Genomic DNA, 16848 nt, shown 5'->3' with positions numbered 1-16848 from the left:
AGAGGCAATCAAGCAATTCATTTTTTTCAGCCCTAATAAAATGTGTGTTTTATTACCTGTAGATGGAGAAAAAAAAATCATGTTTTATTGATTTTCTGCTAATGTTTAATGAGACTCACTGAAGTGTTTCGAAATATTTTTTTTAAAAAGCAGCTGAAATCATCTTGGTCATTTCACTGTTGGCACGCCCACTTGAAAGCTTAAAGCTTCTACAGTTTTTACTGCATTCAGCTGAAATGTCAGGTTTCACCAGATGCTTTTGAAAAATGTGTTTTAAATACTGAATCACTTAGCATAATAATCCTTTAACAACTGATATAAATCAGTTAAAAATCCTCCTGGTTCGTCTATTCTGTGTAGCTTCCATTGGCCTGAGTCATTCAACCTCTTGGAAAGGTTGTGTATGTCTATTCAAATAAGGCTCTTGTTTGCTCAGCGTCTGTTTGATTTCTCCTGCCTTGAGTGTACTTAGGGTTCAGAGGTCATGCAGGCTCTTTACTCAAAGAGTGCTGCTGAACACACAAGGGCACACCACGGCACACTCACACACACTGGGTAAATACTGCAATCTGGAGCGCAGAGGATGTGGAGGAGGCTTTATAGAATCCGTCTTCCTTTATATCAACAAACAGGGACCATTTAGCAGAGCAGCCATACAAACACATTAACTGTTGTGGACATTCAGTTTAACGTTTACGTCTTTACAAGTGTGGGTCTTGAAGTGGACACCATCAGCTATTGTGTCGAATCTCAGTGTGGAACTTAACAACGCCTAATGGGAAAAATAGAAATACAGAATAAAAAATCTTCTCCACTGATGCTGACAGTGAGTAAGAGTGACAGAATGGAACTGTTGTAGGGTCTGAATGGGTTATAGATCTTATGGACATTTTGACAGCGGGAAACTACACCTGCACCACACCATTGTGCCCCGAGGCCCGCCCCAGTATTGACACAGCTACGTTCACACACACACTCAACACATTGCACACGTACCACACTAACTCCTAAGCAGGCTGCTCCCCCTTGCACGTGTCCACAGCCCCATGTTGATACCCTAGCTGTTAAATTGCTCCGTTTCACTTGAAGGCATAATTGGCACAAATTGCTCTCTAGGTGATACAGATCCTGTTGTTTAAGACCAAGCATCCCCCTTTCTCTCCTCCTTTCTTCCCCCACTGAAAGAGGGACACTGAGATAAAGAAGCTTCCCTATGCATGATCCCAATTAGCTGACGAACTAGCCCCTGTAGCTAAGCACCTAGACCTTTTTGGTACCTGAATGAGGGGTGCTCAGTAGGGGTAGCTAAAACACAATGCCGTCTCGCACAATGGCTGCCAACCAGAGGCAACCTCCTGCTCGACTACATGTCACACCATCCCAGCCCCCTACCTCAGAGCTGGGGCATGGGCAGAGAGGCCATGGAGGGTAGGTGTCCGTCTTTCACCAAACCAGCTCTATCATTAGCCACAGCGGGGTCAGGAGGCACCATTGTTGTGCTGAATAACTGAAATAGAGTACATGGATATACTTGGCCAAGTGTAATCAACACAAGTGTGTATTACTGTTCTTTATGCAGGGCTATTGGCGTGTGACCAATCTATGTGTATCAGCTTTTGTAGCCTGCAGGTTGAATTGACAACTGACATAGCAGCCCACTGTGAGTCACGACAGAGTCGTCATTACAATGGTGGGGCGTTCTTAAGTGGAGGGTCCTGTGTAAAAAGATGGGGTTAACATTCCTATTGGCCATCCGATAGGCACATGGTGGGCTCAGCAGTAACCCATCCCTTGACTGTTGCTAAATGTGGCTCTGGTGGTACTGTATGCCCTTTGTCAGTGGTGCACATCTTACCCCTGATTAAACACCAAAATGCTGTTCCTTGTTTATTTTAGATATCAGCCCATTAATTCCCCCCTCCTTAACATCTTTGTTGTGTGTATGTTTGTGCATATGTGCATCTCATCTGTCTGTCTGTCTGTCTGTCTCGGCACATTCAGATCCTCGGGGAGCTGACAGAGAACCAGTCATGTTGTAATTTAATCAACCAAATAAATTAATTGGATCTCTTGATATGGATCATCTGTCTGCTTCAGTGGCTCCAGAAAAGCACAGTCAGGAGGAACATGCTGCAGTCATAGAGGATTAAGCAACTGCCGTGATAGGCTTGGCCCAGTTTTATCAAAATGGTCTCAATGACAGTTAACACGTCTTAAATAACCCTTTTGTATTCCGTTTCTGGTTGTTTGCTTCACTGTGTTCGTTCTTTTTTCTGCGTTCTTTTCTCTCCAGTCCCATGATTGAGTCCTACTCTGCATTGCTGAAATCACTTCAAGAGGTCATACACAGGGAGGGCTTTGATATAGCTGCCTCAATGGTAAGAACCAGAACGAAACAATGGTTTCACATTTCTTCGTTTCAGCCTAAAATCGGAAGGTTTTTTGATGTATTTATTCTGCAACTACAGCCTTTTTGAAATTGGTAGTATAAATTATATTAGGCCTGTGAAGGAAAGCATCACATCCTTTCTGGAAAAAAAAACAAAACTATCCTTTTATAATTTTGATCATATACCCATATGTGACTATGTTTGTACATTTGTTAACAGGCAAAACAACTGAACAAAAAGCACTGTCGACTTCCAGCCACCAGTTCTACCGTGTTAAATTTGATCACCTGTCAATTCATTCAGCCAGTCAACTTAAAATGGACTGTATTCAAATGTGACATCGTGTGCATTGTGCTTATTCATTTCACTTTGTCTTATTTTAACAAAAACACCTAGCAGTCCAATTTTGTCAGGCATGACAATACCCACAAATCTACAATCTGGTAGTCATGGTTTATCTCAATGTCTGTGGATTTAACAGAAAACATTACTGAGATGCAGCAAGCATCTGCTCCCAGTCATATCACACACACGCTTACACACACACCAATAGACACACAGATTCATGTATGCAAAACTCAGGTGTGCATTTTTGTCATTAAAGGTGAACTTTATGAGTACCTGGTACTATAGTGTACAATATTGCAAATGTCTACTTGTAGTCTCACCATTTACTGAACACAATGAGTCAAACTATTATGCTTTCAAATTATTATGTGAAATATATGTAAGAGTATTAATAAATAGAAGAGAAATACTAGATCTACATCTCCAACTCAAGCGTTTCTGTCTCATTCCAACCACCACAAATCTCTCACCTGCTCAGGTTGGCCTCACCTGTGTGTCCCAGCTGTGTGTGTCATTCCTTTGACATTCACCTTTTTAATAATCATCAGTCCTCTACAGAATACCAGAAACGTCCAGATGGATGGATATCAGACAGATCTCACTCTCTTTATCTCTCTTTTCACCCTATAGATAGATAGATAGATAGATCCCTCTAATACTTCTGTTGGTTCATGGGAGCATAGAAATTGTCTTATTTGTGATCCCATGCGTGCATGTGTGTGTGTATGTGCACATACTTATGTGTGTGTCTTTTTCACCTACATTCTGTGACCCCTCTGCTCGTCACCTGGAGCCACCTCTCCCCCTTGTCACTCACACACAGGATTTGCCTCCCCTGCTCCCCACCTTCCCTCCCCGAGCGCTGTCACTCACACACCAGATTAACTGCTGACATCATTAAAGCAGTGTGGCCGCCTGACATGCTTTTGGCACAGTCCAGGAATGCAGACCACAACAGAGCGACATGGGCACTGGCACCAAAACGCTCAGTATGGACGATAGAGCGCTCATATCAGTTTGTTGATTTATTAATTGGTCATTGTGGCTGTTAACAACATATGGATTTAATACATACTGTGTTATGTAAAGACCAGATTAAAACAAGGATCGTTGGTAGGATTTGAGATAAGCAAGACAGGAGTAGCAGCAGGACTGTGAGTCTCCACAGACGTTGCCTGATTAGGTTGTGGTTCCAGGCTTGTTGTAGTCTATATGGCTGGCCTCTGGTCCTTGGCTGGACCCTACTGGCACTGTTCCCTGATTTTTCTATAGGCTAAACTATAGGAGTTAACTTTGGCTTCTCGTCCTGATGTTGCCACAGCAACAGTCATGTTACCACAGTTCCCCCCTGTGGGCTGCAGACATAGACATAGATTTCTAAATCTGTGGCCCCCAAAACCTGTGTAGGAAATTCCTGCTAAACAAAGAAAGGGCCTATGTAATAGTGACAAAGCCACACACACACATCACGAATTTTTAAGCGTAGCAGGGTATAGAGATGGAGCACTGATGTTGACTCATGTAAAGAGAGATGAATGTGGAGTCCGGTGTGAGAGTCCTTTGGAAAGCCCTGAGTCGACCGTGAAACACTCACCGAAACAATGGGGTTTATTTTTCTTAGATCCTTGTGATTCTGATCCAGGTCCAAACGAAGCTTAGGTCATACTGTTGGGAGAGGAAGCAATGGGGAGTGGGGTGGAGGAGATTTTGGGAGGGTGGTGATAATAGAGGGGGAGGAATAAAGGAGAGAAGAGGCTGGGGGGAAAAAAGCGAAAAGTGAGCAGATTTTAGGCCAGGGCTTTGTTAATCACTCTTGGCTCTCACCTCAGTAATCAGGAGCCATCCTGAAGAAACCCCAAATAAAAGGCAATTGTACCAAAGGCTAAAAACCTCTCACAGTTTAGACAGGCTGATCCATTCTCTCAGTTTCAGTGATATATATCCTACCACTGTTTGGCCACTTTTTCTCTGTCCTCCTGAGAGTGGGTTACCGTTGATCCCTTGTGGAGGGGTGGGGGGGTTTCAAGGGACGGCACTCCACCCTTACCCAGGCCCCCTTGGCTGCAGAGCATTGCTGTGGTGCCAAGAATGTGTTGGGGTTTCTGGGTGGCGGCCATATTGGAAGCCTGTCTGACAGGTCCATTGTGCGTGTGTCAGATGGCTTCTGTGATTGGGCAGTTGTGTCCAGTCACGTTTGGGCACTGTGTTCCGATCGTCTGTGCTGGTGAGCAGACTGTCCAGTCGCTCTCTCTCAGAGTTTGGGAATACTACCCAAAAAAACAGCAGCACCTTTCTGAAATATTTGCAGTTATCAGATAATATTCAGATCTGCTCTGTCAACTTAATTATTGCATTAAAGTGTACTTTGTGTGTGCTTCAGTGAAACATTACTGCTTTGCATCACTTTTAGCACATTTTCCGTATTTCTGACCGCTTCTTCTTGCTTGTTATAGCCAAAGTCACGCAACATCCTGCGAGTTGGGCTTCACTCTCTTGGCTCAGCTCTGTGGGGTGATGACCTGAGTTGCCATGACAATCCCAGACATAGCCACGCCCTGACTACCTTTCTCTATGGACTGCGTGCCTTGCTGAGGTCATCGCTGGCAGTTGCCGTAGTTACTGTACCTTCTCATCTTATCCAGGTAAGACAATGTAACACAGCTTAACACAGTTCACACATTCTTTTTTGCCAGTATTAAATAGTTGTAAATAGCATATCAGTAGTTTCTAAGAACACCCCAATGTAACTCTTGCTTTGTCTTTTTGGCTTGTAAAGTAAAAGATATGAAGTCTTTTGTAGTGAGGCCTCTTGACCCTTTGGTTCACTGTCGCCCTGGTATGACTCAGGCCTGAGAGGGGCCTCTTCCTCCATGAATCAGTTCCCTCAGCTGACCCAGTCGAGTGCACACTTCATTCAAAGGCCTCTAAATCTATGTTTGTTTGTTTTGGCTTCAATTACTTCAAGCTGTACTCAGAGTGTGTGCCTACGGGCGCATTTATTGTCTTACAAGTGTAACTCCTTGCAGTTGTGTGTGTCTCGAGTTGTGTTTGTGGATTGTGTGTCTTGGGAATGGAGTGGGGGGGTATGGGTCCGCGTGCATGCGTCTGTGTCCAGTCTGGCCTCTCAGTGTGAAGGTGGAGTCATCTGCTGAGGCATATGGCAAACCACAGCCCTCCCCCAGACGCTCTACCATAGAAGCAGACTCACCAGAAAAGCCATCTGAGACTTTCTACGAAAATGTTCTTAACCTGCCCACACTTTAAACATCGTACTTCCTTGTAGTACCCATTCATCAGAGTATGGGAACTGCGATATTTGTGATCCCTTTTTTAAAAATAGATATAGGTCAGTGTTTAACTTATAGAACAGCTGTGTTGTCACAACATGCTCTGGCTCCAGGCCTATGTGCTCAGTGCACAGCGGCCTTGGCCTAGTCAAAAAAGGTAGAGTGGCTAACTAGCAGATGTCAGCTGTGGTGGGAGCGGTCCCCCTGTCCCACTCTGGCCAGGCCTCCAAACCCTTAATCTGCCCCCTCCCCCTTCTCCACCCTGGGGAGAGAAGTGAATGAGCTTGGGAAGAAGAGGAGAGGGGGAAATTTTGGACTGAATCAGGTGTTTGGTGACTAAGCCAACATAGAGGTAATTAGAGGCTGTTGTGTTATGGCCTTATGATTAGTTTAACATTGTCAATCTCGCTTGATGTTGTTGTTATAGGATAATATTCTGCTTAATCACCTGAAGTCACCAATGTGTGAAATCAACTCACTTCAAACTGGCAACACTGTTGGATATTTTAGAAACTGATGTGTTACTGTAGCATCTTACTGCTAGTGTCAGATAATTAGCTTAGTTAAGAGAGTGTGGCCTTTGGAAGACTGTCTAGACTAGTAGCAGTGGGTTAGCTGGCCGAGACAGTGAGGTCTCAGCCAGCTAGCCCACTCCTACTAGTCTACAATACTCAATCCATTATTGAGCAGCTTGGGAAGCTGAGCAACTCACTGAAAGCCTCCTCACAGCAGCCCAGTGCCACAGTCCATCTGAAACATTAATTAGGCTTGTCCTAACCTGGTTCTCCTCCATCATACAATCTCCTGCTACCACACCCATCCCACACACAAACACAAAATACAGTCCTCCCTAAAATGCATGCATGTACACTTCAGCTGCTGCTCAGACTCAGTCATGTCCTGACGTATGCAAATATTTTGAGTTTTGTGGTTTTGTATTAGTCCAGCAAACTGTGCTTGGTGCCACAGTCCTCTGTAGTAGAGCTACAGAGGATGCCTTTTCCACAATTATTATTCATTTGGACATTTTACTCAAGAGCCTCATTGTAGTATAGTTAGTAGTGTAATAGTATAACTGTTCGTTACATATTTTTTGGCTGTTTTCAAATGTAAAATAGTCCGCATGTTTAATCATGGAAGCTCTAAGAGTCATAACCTTTCCTATTTTTAATGAGGAATATGTGTCTGGGTTTTTGACCATCAGAAAGTCAACCCTGTGCCCATCCAACTAACGTACTGTATAATGGTTCATATTGAATAGATTTATAGCTTAGCTTATTTGCTATTTCCGCAGTGTAATGTTTAGCCATATGCATACGCAATACAGTGTTGGCAAATAGACAAAGAATCAAGTAAGTTTACACTTTAGCCAAACAGCCAAACAAACCTCATGGAGCCAGGCAAGGATAAGCCCAGTCACTCAGTAAAATATTATAAGCAAAGGTGAACACTGGGCCCTCTCGATGGCCTGCCAGTCAGTGGCTCTCAGCTGAAGTTCAGGGGATTTACACTGATGGAATCTGAGCTAATTGAGCCAGCATGAACTTTCATTGCACACTGAAATGACTCTTGTTAGAGCCCCTTAATTATAAACAAGATGTAGAAAGTGATATGCAGTTAAGGTGAGCATTTCTGTAATCACTTCCTTAAACTCAAGAATCCATGGAGCACATGCATGTCTCAGTACCCTCCTTCTGCCCTGCTGCTGTTGTACTAACCTACTCGATGAGGATATGATGGATTCATCTGACCTTGAAACTTCTGTCTCTTTGCAAAAGAGCCCAGTCTTTGTATCAAAGTATAAACAGAAGAGTCATCATGGCCAAGGAACACTACAGATAAAGTTTTAGTTGGCCACATCTCTCGCGCAGACACCATCATAGCGGTCATACTGTACTATTAATGTTCTGAATAATTTGTTCTATCCAAACTCTAACACTTGCTTTAATTACTGCACATGAGTGACCTCAGATACCCTGTAAGTGCTGGTGGTACTGACTGGTAGGATATGCATACTTTAAAAGTAGGACAAAAATGAAAAGGAAGAAGAAAGAGTGGGGGAAAGACATGAAGGCATGAAAACTGCATTAGGCGGTGGCAGCCAACACAGAGAGAAGGATGTGAATGATTCAGGAGGCAAAGGGATTAATAATGCAAGACTCCCTCTCTCCCTCTGTCCCAATGTCCCTCTGTCTCCCTCCCTTCCACTCACTTTACCCTCTACTTCCACCCTTTTGTATATTTCTCCCTCATTCGTTCGATCTACTGTATTCACCCCTAATTTGTCCTCCTTCTTGTCAAGGCACTGGCCTAACCAGTAGGGGGAGCTATCCACATCAAGCCCATGTTGCTTCTCCCACTTTTACTGTGTCCTCCCCTGCTGTGTGCATGTTGAAGATTGTGCAAAAACTAAGCTTTTTTAGAAAAGATGCTGTTTGATGAAGTAAAATCTTCCAGTTGTGTTGCTCACTGTTTTCCCCATTTCAGGTGTGTAGGTTTATGACTGATATAAGACATGTGTCCATTTGTCTGTCCCTACATCACCTGTGTAACCCCTATCAGTGCGCTCTATACTTCATCACTCTCACATAAGCCATGGGCAGGAATGACCTGGCCACAGGAAATGATGACCTAATTTAATTGCAACACTGATGGCCCGTCAGGAGGCTTTTAATTACCTGCTCATGTTCTCCCTCTCTTTCTCTCCCTCTCGCTCTCTCTCCCTCTCTGTCCTCCTCTGCCTCAATCTCGATTCCGCTCGATCCTACAGGACAGGGCTCTAATGGGCAGCATAACCAGGCTATGTGACAATGCCATAGCCTTGGAATCATTCAAAGGCTCTGAGAGAGAGACCAACCCTCTCTACAAAGACTACCATGGTAAGAACACACTCGCTTATCTTTCTGTCTCTTTTCCATCAAATACACACACACGCACACAGGCGGTGCATTAAGGCTGGGGCTGGGCTGTGGATGGAGGCAGGGCAGCCCCCTTGCAGGCCAGGCTGTCAGTGCGCGTTAGTGTGCTGCTGCTCAATCAGACGTGCTCCTCAGTAGACAGGCCGGGGGGATTCAGCTGCCACGCTGTACCCCCTCTCCCTCGCACCCTCGCCCTCTCCATCCCTGCCTCCTCCTCCTCCTCCTCCTCCTCCTCCTCCTCCCCCCTCCAGCAGAGCCTCTCTCCCTCTCGCCTCGCCCACTCTCCATCCCCAGTCCCATACCCCTGAGGCTCTGGAGCAGAGCAGACCAACACTGGGGAATCGATATTCTCACCATCACTCTCTCTTCCTCTCTGCCTCTATCTCTCTATCCCTCGCTCAATGTCTCCATGGCCAGCATGCTCTGCTAATAAATGGAGGGCAAGGCTTTCAGTAGAGGGAGAGGACACCAGTAAGCGACGGTTAAACAGAAAGAAGGGAAGAAAGAGGATTGGGGAGGAGGGTGAGACAGCACAGTTTGTCTCCGCTCCCCTCGATCCTCGCCATCACTTTTTCTCCTTCTGTACATTTTATCATTCTCTCTTTTTCTTGCTTGACTCCCTCTTTTCTATCACTCTATCACACTTTCCATGCAGAAAGGTCAGTTTAAGCGAGTGGGGTATTTTTAGCAGTGCCTCTCGAACTCTCCCACTCACTTTTGCGCTTTTCCTCTCATTTCCCCCTTTCCCTCCCGCCCCTCAGGTTGGATAGCCCTGGTTGTGACAGATGAAGGGATGAGATTGAAAACATTCAAAGGCGAATTCTGGTTTCATCCAACAGCATGTTTTATTTAGATAGCACATCCCATAGTGATCACATTCCTCTGCATTGTCAATGCAGGTGGCTTTTAAGCTCATGCGACGTATGATTGTTGTTGCACATCATTATTTGTAATTGTTTTGCGTCGCACAAATGTTCCTGGGAATTTGCTGTTAATATTGTTTGAGTCTTTTGTTCAAAAATATATTTGCCCTGTTTAACCAGCCAGTGAAATTCTGGTTGGGTTATGAAATACATTTGTGTGTGTGATTGTTTTGATGTGTGTTCATGAGTGCAAACGCATCTGGTACGAGTGTGAGAGTGCGTGCGGATGCGCGTGCTTGTGTGTTTGCGGCAGCAGTTCAGGGCTGCTCAAAGCATGCTGGGAAGCCTGTCACTGCAAATCAGGCAAGGGGAAATCACCCAAGTGCACAGAGGAGAGAACCCACCATCCCCCACTTTCTCTGACTGTCTTCCTTTCTCCATTACTCCCTCGATCTCTCCTTTTCTCTCTCACGCTTATTTATACAGCCCCACTTCTACAGTGCATATCCAGTTTTATGAAAATGCAACTTTGGTGAAAATTAAATGAGGAACAAAGACTAACAAACAAATCCCTAGTGCTTTCTCTTACCTAGTTTTTAAATGCTTTGATGCACTAATGTTCCCAGTAATAGTTGGCAAATTTCCTATGCCTGCACTCCAGCAAATTGGGAAAAAGAAAGTAGAAATGTTGATATAGGAATGTTACAGATACCTGAAAACAAGTCATTTTGACTGTAATACTTCACATTTCACTGTAGTACCACAATGTTTCCAGTTTCTGCCAGGCGAGTTTATCAACTGTACTTGTGATGCTCGGTGCAGAATTAGTCGTTTGAAAACTGCTGTTAATGTGTGTCCTAATTTTAATTATGGGGACATTTATACATCATTTCACAGTGACTATTGACAGAGACAGAAAATGTGAGGAAAGAGAGTAAGGGAATGACATGCTGCAAATGGTGCGGCCAGCAGGGAATTAAACCGGGAGTCACTGCTCAGGGCAGTGGTTTTCATGTGGTTTGTGCCATAACCACTTGGATGCCAGTTTTTTTAAATATGTAAACAAATTTTACAAGAAAATATTGCAGCTGAGTACATCAACATGCATAATTTTCTAAAAACTGTCAGTATCCTGCACTTTGTAATCGGCAGGCGGATCCTTGAAACATGCTGTAAAAACAATTTAACATATCAAGAAGTGAAAAATGTCTCCTTTCAGCCACGACAGAAATTTCAAATTTGCAAAAACGTTATTGCATTTTTTTTTAGCATTGCTACGTTAAAATAGAAATAGTTAGTAATCTTTAAAATAAAAGAATATTCATACTTTAAAATGTTTTAAATTAAAATTGTAGTGATAGTTGGTATCCATAATGAATCTTGCATGCATAAAGAAAAAGCTTTCTTACTTATTTTCTTTTACTTAGATATCAAAGCACACTTCTGTCCAGCACAAAGTGGTTTTCTTATTGGCACAGTGTAACATGCACCACTGTGGATAGGATGGGAATATCTTCCTTGTTGTATTTTATGCACTGTTAAGCGCTTTCAGGTTTAATCTGCCCCCTCTGTCCTTCACAGGCCTGCTACATGTACACCAGGTACCTCACCTGAACTGTCTGGCGAGCCAGCTCCCCGACCACAAGGACCTGGCCTTTAAGCTCAAGAGAAAACAATTCACTATTGAGGTATGTCATCAAGGTTACTCTGTGTACGCAGGGTTTGTATTAAACAAAACAGTGTTCAGTGACTGTGCCCTGAATACTGTATTTTTCACGTGGTCGATTTTTTTTAAAATTTCGTTGTTGCCCCCAGTTTTACCCTCTATTGTAGTCTTATACCTCACTATGCAAATATTGAGCTAAAACAGTGCTGATTTAGGTGCAAAGTAATTATTTATCAAGAAACTCAGCTTAGGTCTCCTTCATAATTACTGACTGTAACCCAAGCTCTGAAAACGTGTGTACTTTGTCTGCTATTGGGTGACAAATCAAAGTGGAGCTATTGATTGTACTCTGTTGGTGCCAGAAGGTTCTACAGTGTAACATCCAGGGAAACAGAGTGTGAAAAATCTATCTATAGTTCATAATATGAATGAAGAACTACTGATGACAGTTTTAAGTTAATGTATAGTTTCACAATTTGATTTGTTTTAGGAACTGGTCTTCTTAAGTCACCAGTGATGATGCTGATGCTTTAAAAATGTCTGTTGTGGTTTGAGGGTTTTAACAAACAGAAAGCATTTCTAAAAGCATAGTAGCTCTATATATACGCACAGATTTACACATACACACCATGTATATTAATATGAGCGTCTGGTCTTTCTGTGTCTTCAATTCATTTTGATTTATTATTTCTTATCCTCTTTCTGTTCCTGTCAGAGATGCTTTCCATTTTGCCATGTGTCACATCATCACTCTCACTCAGAGCAATCAATCTGTCCACGAACTACCACTCTAGAGACAAAATTAAGGGGCCCTCCTCTTAGCTCAGGCTCATGATTGGTCCTCATTACATTATCATTACCTTATCCACCCTCTGGTACTTGGCTCTTAGTGAGTCCTATTGTCTCAGGCAGGAGGTGAAGGGGAGGAGAGGAATTGCCCACCCTACCCCCTAACTTCCTTGCATCTTCACGGTCAACCCATTCTCATTTTTTGCTGTCCTTCACCATCCGTCTAACCCTTTCTGCTGTTTGCATTGGCCCACTCCCCCTCCTTTCTCTGACCCCTTGAATAGGCCACTCTAGTATAGATTTATAAGGTCTGTAAAAGTCAAGGTGGTTATCCTCAATGGGCTTTTAATTAGGCCCCTGTATTGAGCAGGCCAGGGGGCTGAGGCCTAGAGCATCCCGGTAGCTCTGTGGGGCCTGGATACCGTGTCATATATCCCAGCAGCACATTGTTAAGACCCAGCTTTGTCTGTCTTCCTTGTTTAAGGAGCTTTATTGGAGTTTTTTGTTGAACGGAAATCTTACTGTTGCACTTCCCTCAGAACGCAGGCTTGAAATAAACAGTGATATGCATATAGGATTTTTGAAGATTCTAACATGGCTTTGATTGATGACACAAGAGAGTGTTTAATATGAAATGTCAATCACAGTCTTTGGCTATGACACACTGTTATGTGTCAGGGAATTTCCCAGAGTACATTGTATCATATCACCACTCATGCATCAAATTAACCAAAACACAGATTAGTCATTGTAATACCCAATTACGTGCTTGTGTTGTATTCTCTGGCACTGTGATTGGCTGTCATTCATTTGTATATTACCTGATATGGAACTGTCACAAAGGTATGAGTACATGTTAGCTCTGCATCCTTCATTGCACAGGCTTTGGTATATCTGTCTATCAGATCACATGCAGAACTACTGTTGTGCTCAGCCTACGTGACTCATTGTACGCTGTGTCTGACCTGTTGGTCAACTGCTTCGGTGGGCCTGTGATTGACACATAAGATGGTGATTGGATTTTAAGCCCAGTGTCTGACGTGTGACAGCTCACACCATCCCTGCTAATCACTTCATTTACTCAGGCTACAAGACTCTTTTGCCTGGGGCCGCATAATGCAGAATTCTCTCCTCTGCTCAGGATTCTTCCACACATTCTGCTGCTATGCATTTCTTTCAACTTTTGACTCATTTTCCATATCGGAAAAGCAGCGAATGCAGCAGATTTCATTCTATCATCTATGTGGATTCATTTGCGATGCTAGTTGTGGTGAATGACAGGTGACTGACAGCACTAGCTCCTCACCAGCTGGGTCAAGCAGCTGCATCTCACCACAGCTACACACGCAGCTATGCTGGTAACTCATTTTCTATCTGCTGTTTGACTCATCCTCCTATCACTTAGCACTTCAGGAACGCGGAACACATTTGTTTGCTAGCTCACAGAGTATAGGTTTGTTTCATGAAGAAAGTCTCTTGTTTTAAAGTATTGTTGTAACTGTGTTTACCTTTGTTTGATAAATTAGGGTACGTGTGCTTCTCATCCCATGCGCAGCACCATCAGTGTTCTGCTGGTTGTGTGTTAAAGTTACCACGGTAACACTTGACGTTTCCAAGAGTTCAAGCTGCGGTTGATGAGCAGTTATTAGCCACGACGCCTGAAGCCAGAATTAACTCATGGCCCTGTCTGAGCAGGTAGGGGAGTGTTAGGTGTTTAGACAAGATTAACACATACTCAGACTCATATACGAACATTGCTCGCTCTCACACATGGAGATGTTGACATTCATGCATCTGCACAAGCAAATATGTATTGAGAAATGCAGGCATGCAATATGTGATAAAAACTTTCTTTAACACGCAATGTGCGTGAGAATTTTCGCAGTCACTCATATGAAGCTGACACAGGCTTCTGTCACTAGTTTCACAATGCAAGATGTTTTGACGATGAAGCGCTGAAGAATGCAGGTGGTACGCAATTACATTCTCTTTACCTTTGTTTAACCTTTTAAACTGACAAGCAATGCGCCTGTGGGGTACTGGGGTGCCAGAGGCAGGTCGCAGGGTCAAATACAGTATAAGACGGGGATTTGTGTCGAATTAGTCTTCTTTTAGAGGGCCTACTTGAAGGTGTCTGTTTTATTGACAAGCCATGTCACTATGGCTGTGTGTTCTATACAAAGAAAAACTTTCTTGTATTCAAGAACTTTAAATGTTGTGTTAATGATTTTGTGTGTGGCAACATATTGTGGCATTTGTACAGTCTTTCGAGGTGACATTAAGATCGGAAGAAAAGATGTGATAAAGGTCCAAGACAGATTCACCCAAGATGTTGGTGTTTTGCTACAGTTTCTGACTTGTAAATAAAGGTCACATGTTTGTTCATCTGGATGGGATCACTTTGTTGCTTTGCAGTTGATTTCGTAAAACATGAAACATTGGTAAGCCGTTGCAGGTTCATCCAGAAAAAAGGATAAATGTGGCTCAAATTTGTACAAAACATTAACCTAGACCTTTAATTTAAGTATCTGTTGTTGAAACTGACCTTTCTGGATTATATTTTAACATCACACCAATACCAAAACAATGCATTCCCACTAATGCTGCCCCTGGCTGTTCTAATACAGGGCTCTGGGCTTGAATGCTTACTTGTAAATGCTACCAAAAATAAATAGTTGTGACATGTTAGCCAAAGTGTTATGCTGAAGATAATTACCCAAGTCACCCTCCACTAATTGATTAAAACCATATAATCAATTTATCAAAATGACATTTGGAAGGTTTGTCCTTTTTGTCTATCTATGAAGTACCAGCATCTTTCTCCACTCAACCCTCTGTTGTGTGTTGCATCTTGGGCATACCAGCTCACCTACAACTGTACTCAAACACTATGGCACTACTCTGGCAAGTTGTAATATTAGAATACTTCAGCTATACATCTTCAAACCAAAACCTGATTCTAAAGAAGAATGATGCAGAAAGCCCACCCTGCAATATTACACGATCGTCTCTTTAGGTTTGTTACGTATGAAACTCTGGAAGTCAGTGTTTTTGAGACTGTTGTAAGGACGCTAGATCTCTTGACATAAGCCTTCCATTTCACAATGCCGCTTTCACCTCTCTTTCCACTATCTCTATGTTAGTGTTTTCAAAATACCATTCCCTGTAGTAAACAACAACAACTTGGGAGCAGCCACACACTGAAAATGACAACTTTTGCAGATAGTTTGAAACATGCAACAACTATCACTTTAAACAAATTACAGGTCTTGGGCTTTGCTAAGAACAGGATGAAGCAACAATGATTTATAAAGGAGAGCATGTTTCCCACTATAGCAGATGTTAGTGAGGTTGAAACAGACCATTCTCCAATGCTGACTAAGGACTGTGGAGAAAGGTCACTACTGGTACACTACAGTTTCAAGGCGATAATACAGAACCATGTCATTGACTCATAATGTCTTCTAACAACAACAACAACAACATATGGACATAGTAACAAGAAAACCTTAATTTTTACTAGAGGGAGTTTTCAATTGACTTTTGTTGCATTATACTCATTGTCCACTGTTGTTTTACACCCACAAACTCCTCAGTCCTACAAACGTTTTGAGTTGTCCATTGACCTTCTGTCCTACATGACATGAACTTGGCCCCAGTCAGCAGAGTCAGTTTTTAAGGCAGTGGAGGGGAAACAAATGCAGTGCAGAAAAGAAGATACAGATGATGATGGTGTTGAGTAGAAGAAGACTTAAGGGGAAGAGGAAGCCAAACTGAAAGAGTCCGAGGGAGGTGTATAGAGTAGGTTAATGTTTCTTGGCATGTCCTCAAAACGTCTTTAAGACAACGCCTGTGTCTGCCCCCTGTTGAAGCCTGTGGGTGCCGAGGGAAGGGTGTTAATGGACCTATGTGAGGAGCAGAGCGAAGGCTTGGAGAGGAGGGGGAAGGCATAAGCGGAGAGGAGCAGTTAAGTGATTCTCAGGTCAGGTCTAATTAAAATGAGGGCTTTTCCTCAGAGGCACCAAACCGTCTTATTGAGAGCGAAATAAAAAGGGAGGGAAAGAAAGAATTGTAGAATACAGAATGGCTTAGACAGAGCCTGGGTCCTAAGGGCTTGTTTTTGTATTTGTTTATATGTTTGTTTGGATCCCATGCCTGGTCATATATGTACTTCCTCATGTCTTAAATAATGCTTGGTATTAAAGATCAGAGAAAAGTCAGTGCATAGAAGAACTCATAAGAAGTCGTTTGGTATTTACTTCCAATAGCAGGTCACAATGACAGTTCTGAAAGAGAAAACCAAATTGAAACAGTGGGCTTGCTGGATGTCCTGAACCTATTAGTAGCATGCAAAATATCTTTTGGGTCTCCATACACCTGCCTGTGATTCCTGAATCTGCCCATGGAATCACAATCAGATGGGAATGGACCTTTGGAATAATATTCCAGCTGAATAATTTATACTTCCTCCCTCGGTGCACACCAACCTTTGTCGCATTTGGGAATGAGGTGTGCTTACGGTTTATGCGTGTATGAGAAAGGGAGAGAGAACCTGGTGTGGCGCAGTCAGTGGCACGCGATCGTACC

At 43.1% G+C, this 16848-nt stretch overlaps 1 protein-coding gene across 2 annotated transcripts in view; it reads left to right on the top strand.

The window, feature by feature from the left end:
- Positions 1 to 16848, top strand: part of elp4 (elongator acetyltransferase complex subunit 4) — a 51325-nt gene that overhangs the window by 10010 nt on the left and 24467 nt on the right. For both annotated transcript variants that reach the window (XM_022192023.2, XM_022192022.2), the window contains 4 exons: positions 2294 to 2378; positions 5192 to 5380; positions 8796 to 8904; positions 11388 to 11494. In XM_022192023.2, coding sequence (XP_022047715.1) covers positions 2294 to 2378; positions 5192 to 5380; positions 8796 to 8904; positions 11388 to 11494 — 490 coding nt within the window. The remainder of the gene's footprint in view (positions 1 to 2293; positions 2379 to 5191; positions 5381 to 8795; positions 8905 to 11387; positions 11495 to 16848) is intronic.

This window comes from Acanthochromis polyacanthus, chromosome 2 (assembly GCF_021347895.1).
Source record: "Acanthochromis polyacanthus isolate Apoly-LR-REF ecotype Palm Island chromosome 2, KAUST_Apoly_ChrSc, whole genome shotgun sequence".
In the NCBI taxonomy this organism is placed as follows: domain Eukaryota; kingdom Metazoa; phylum Chordata; class Actinopteri; family Pomacentridae; genus Acanthochromis; species Acanthochromis polyacanthus.
The sequence above is the reverse complement of the archived record's forward strand: the minus strand, read 5'-3'. Positions and strand labels throughout refer to the sequence as shown.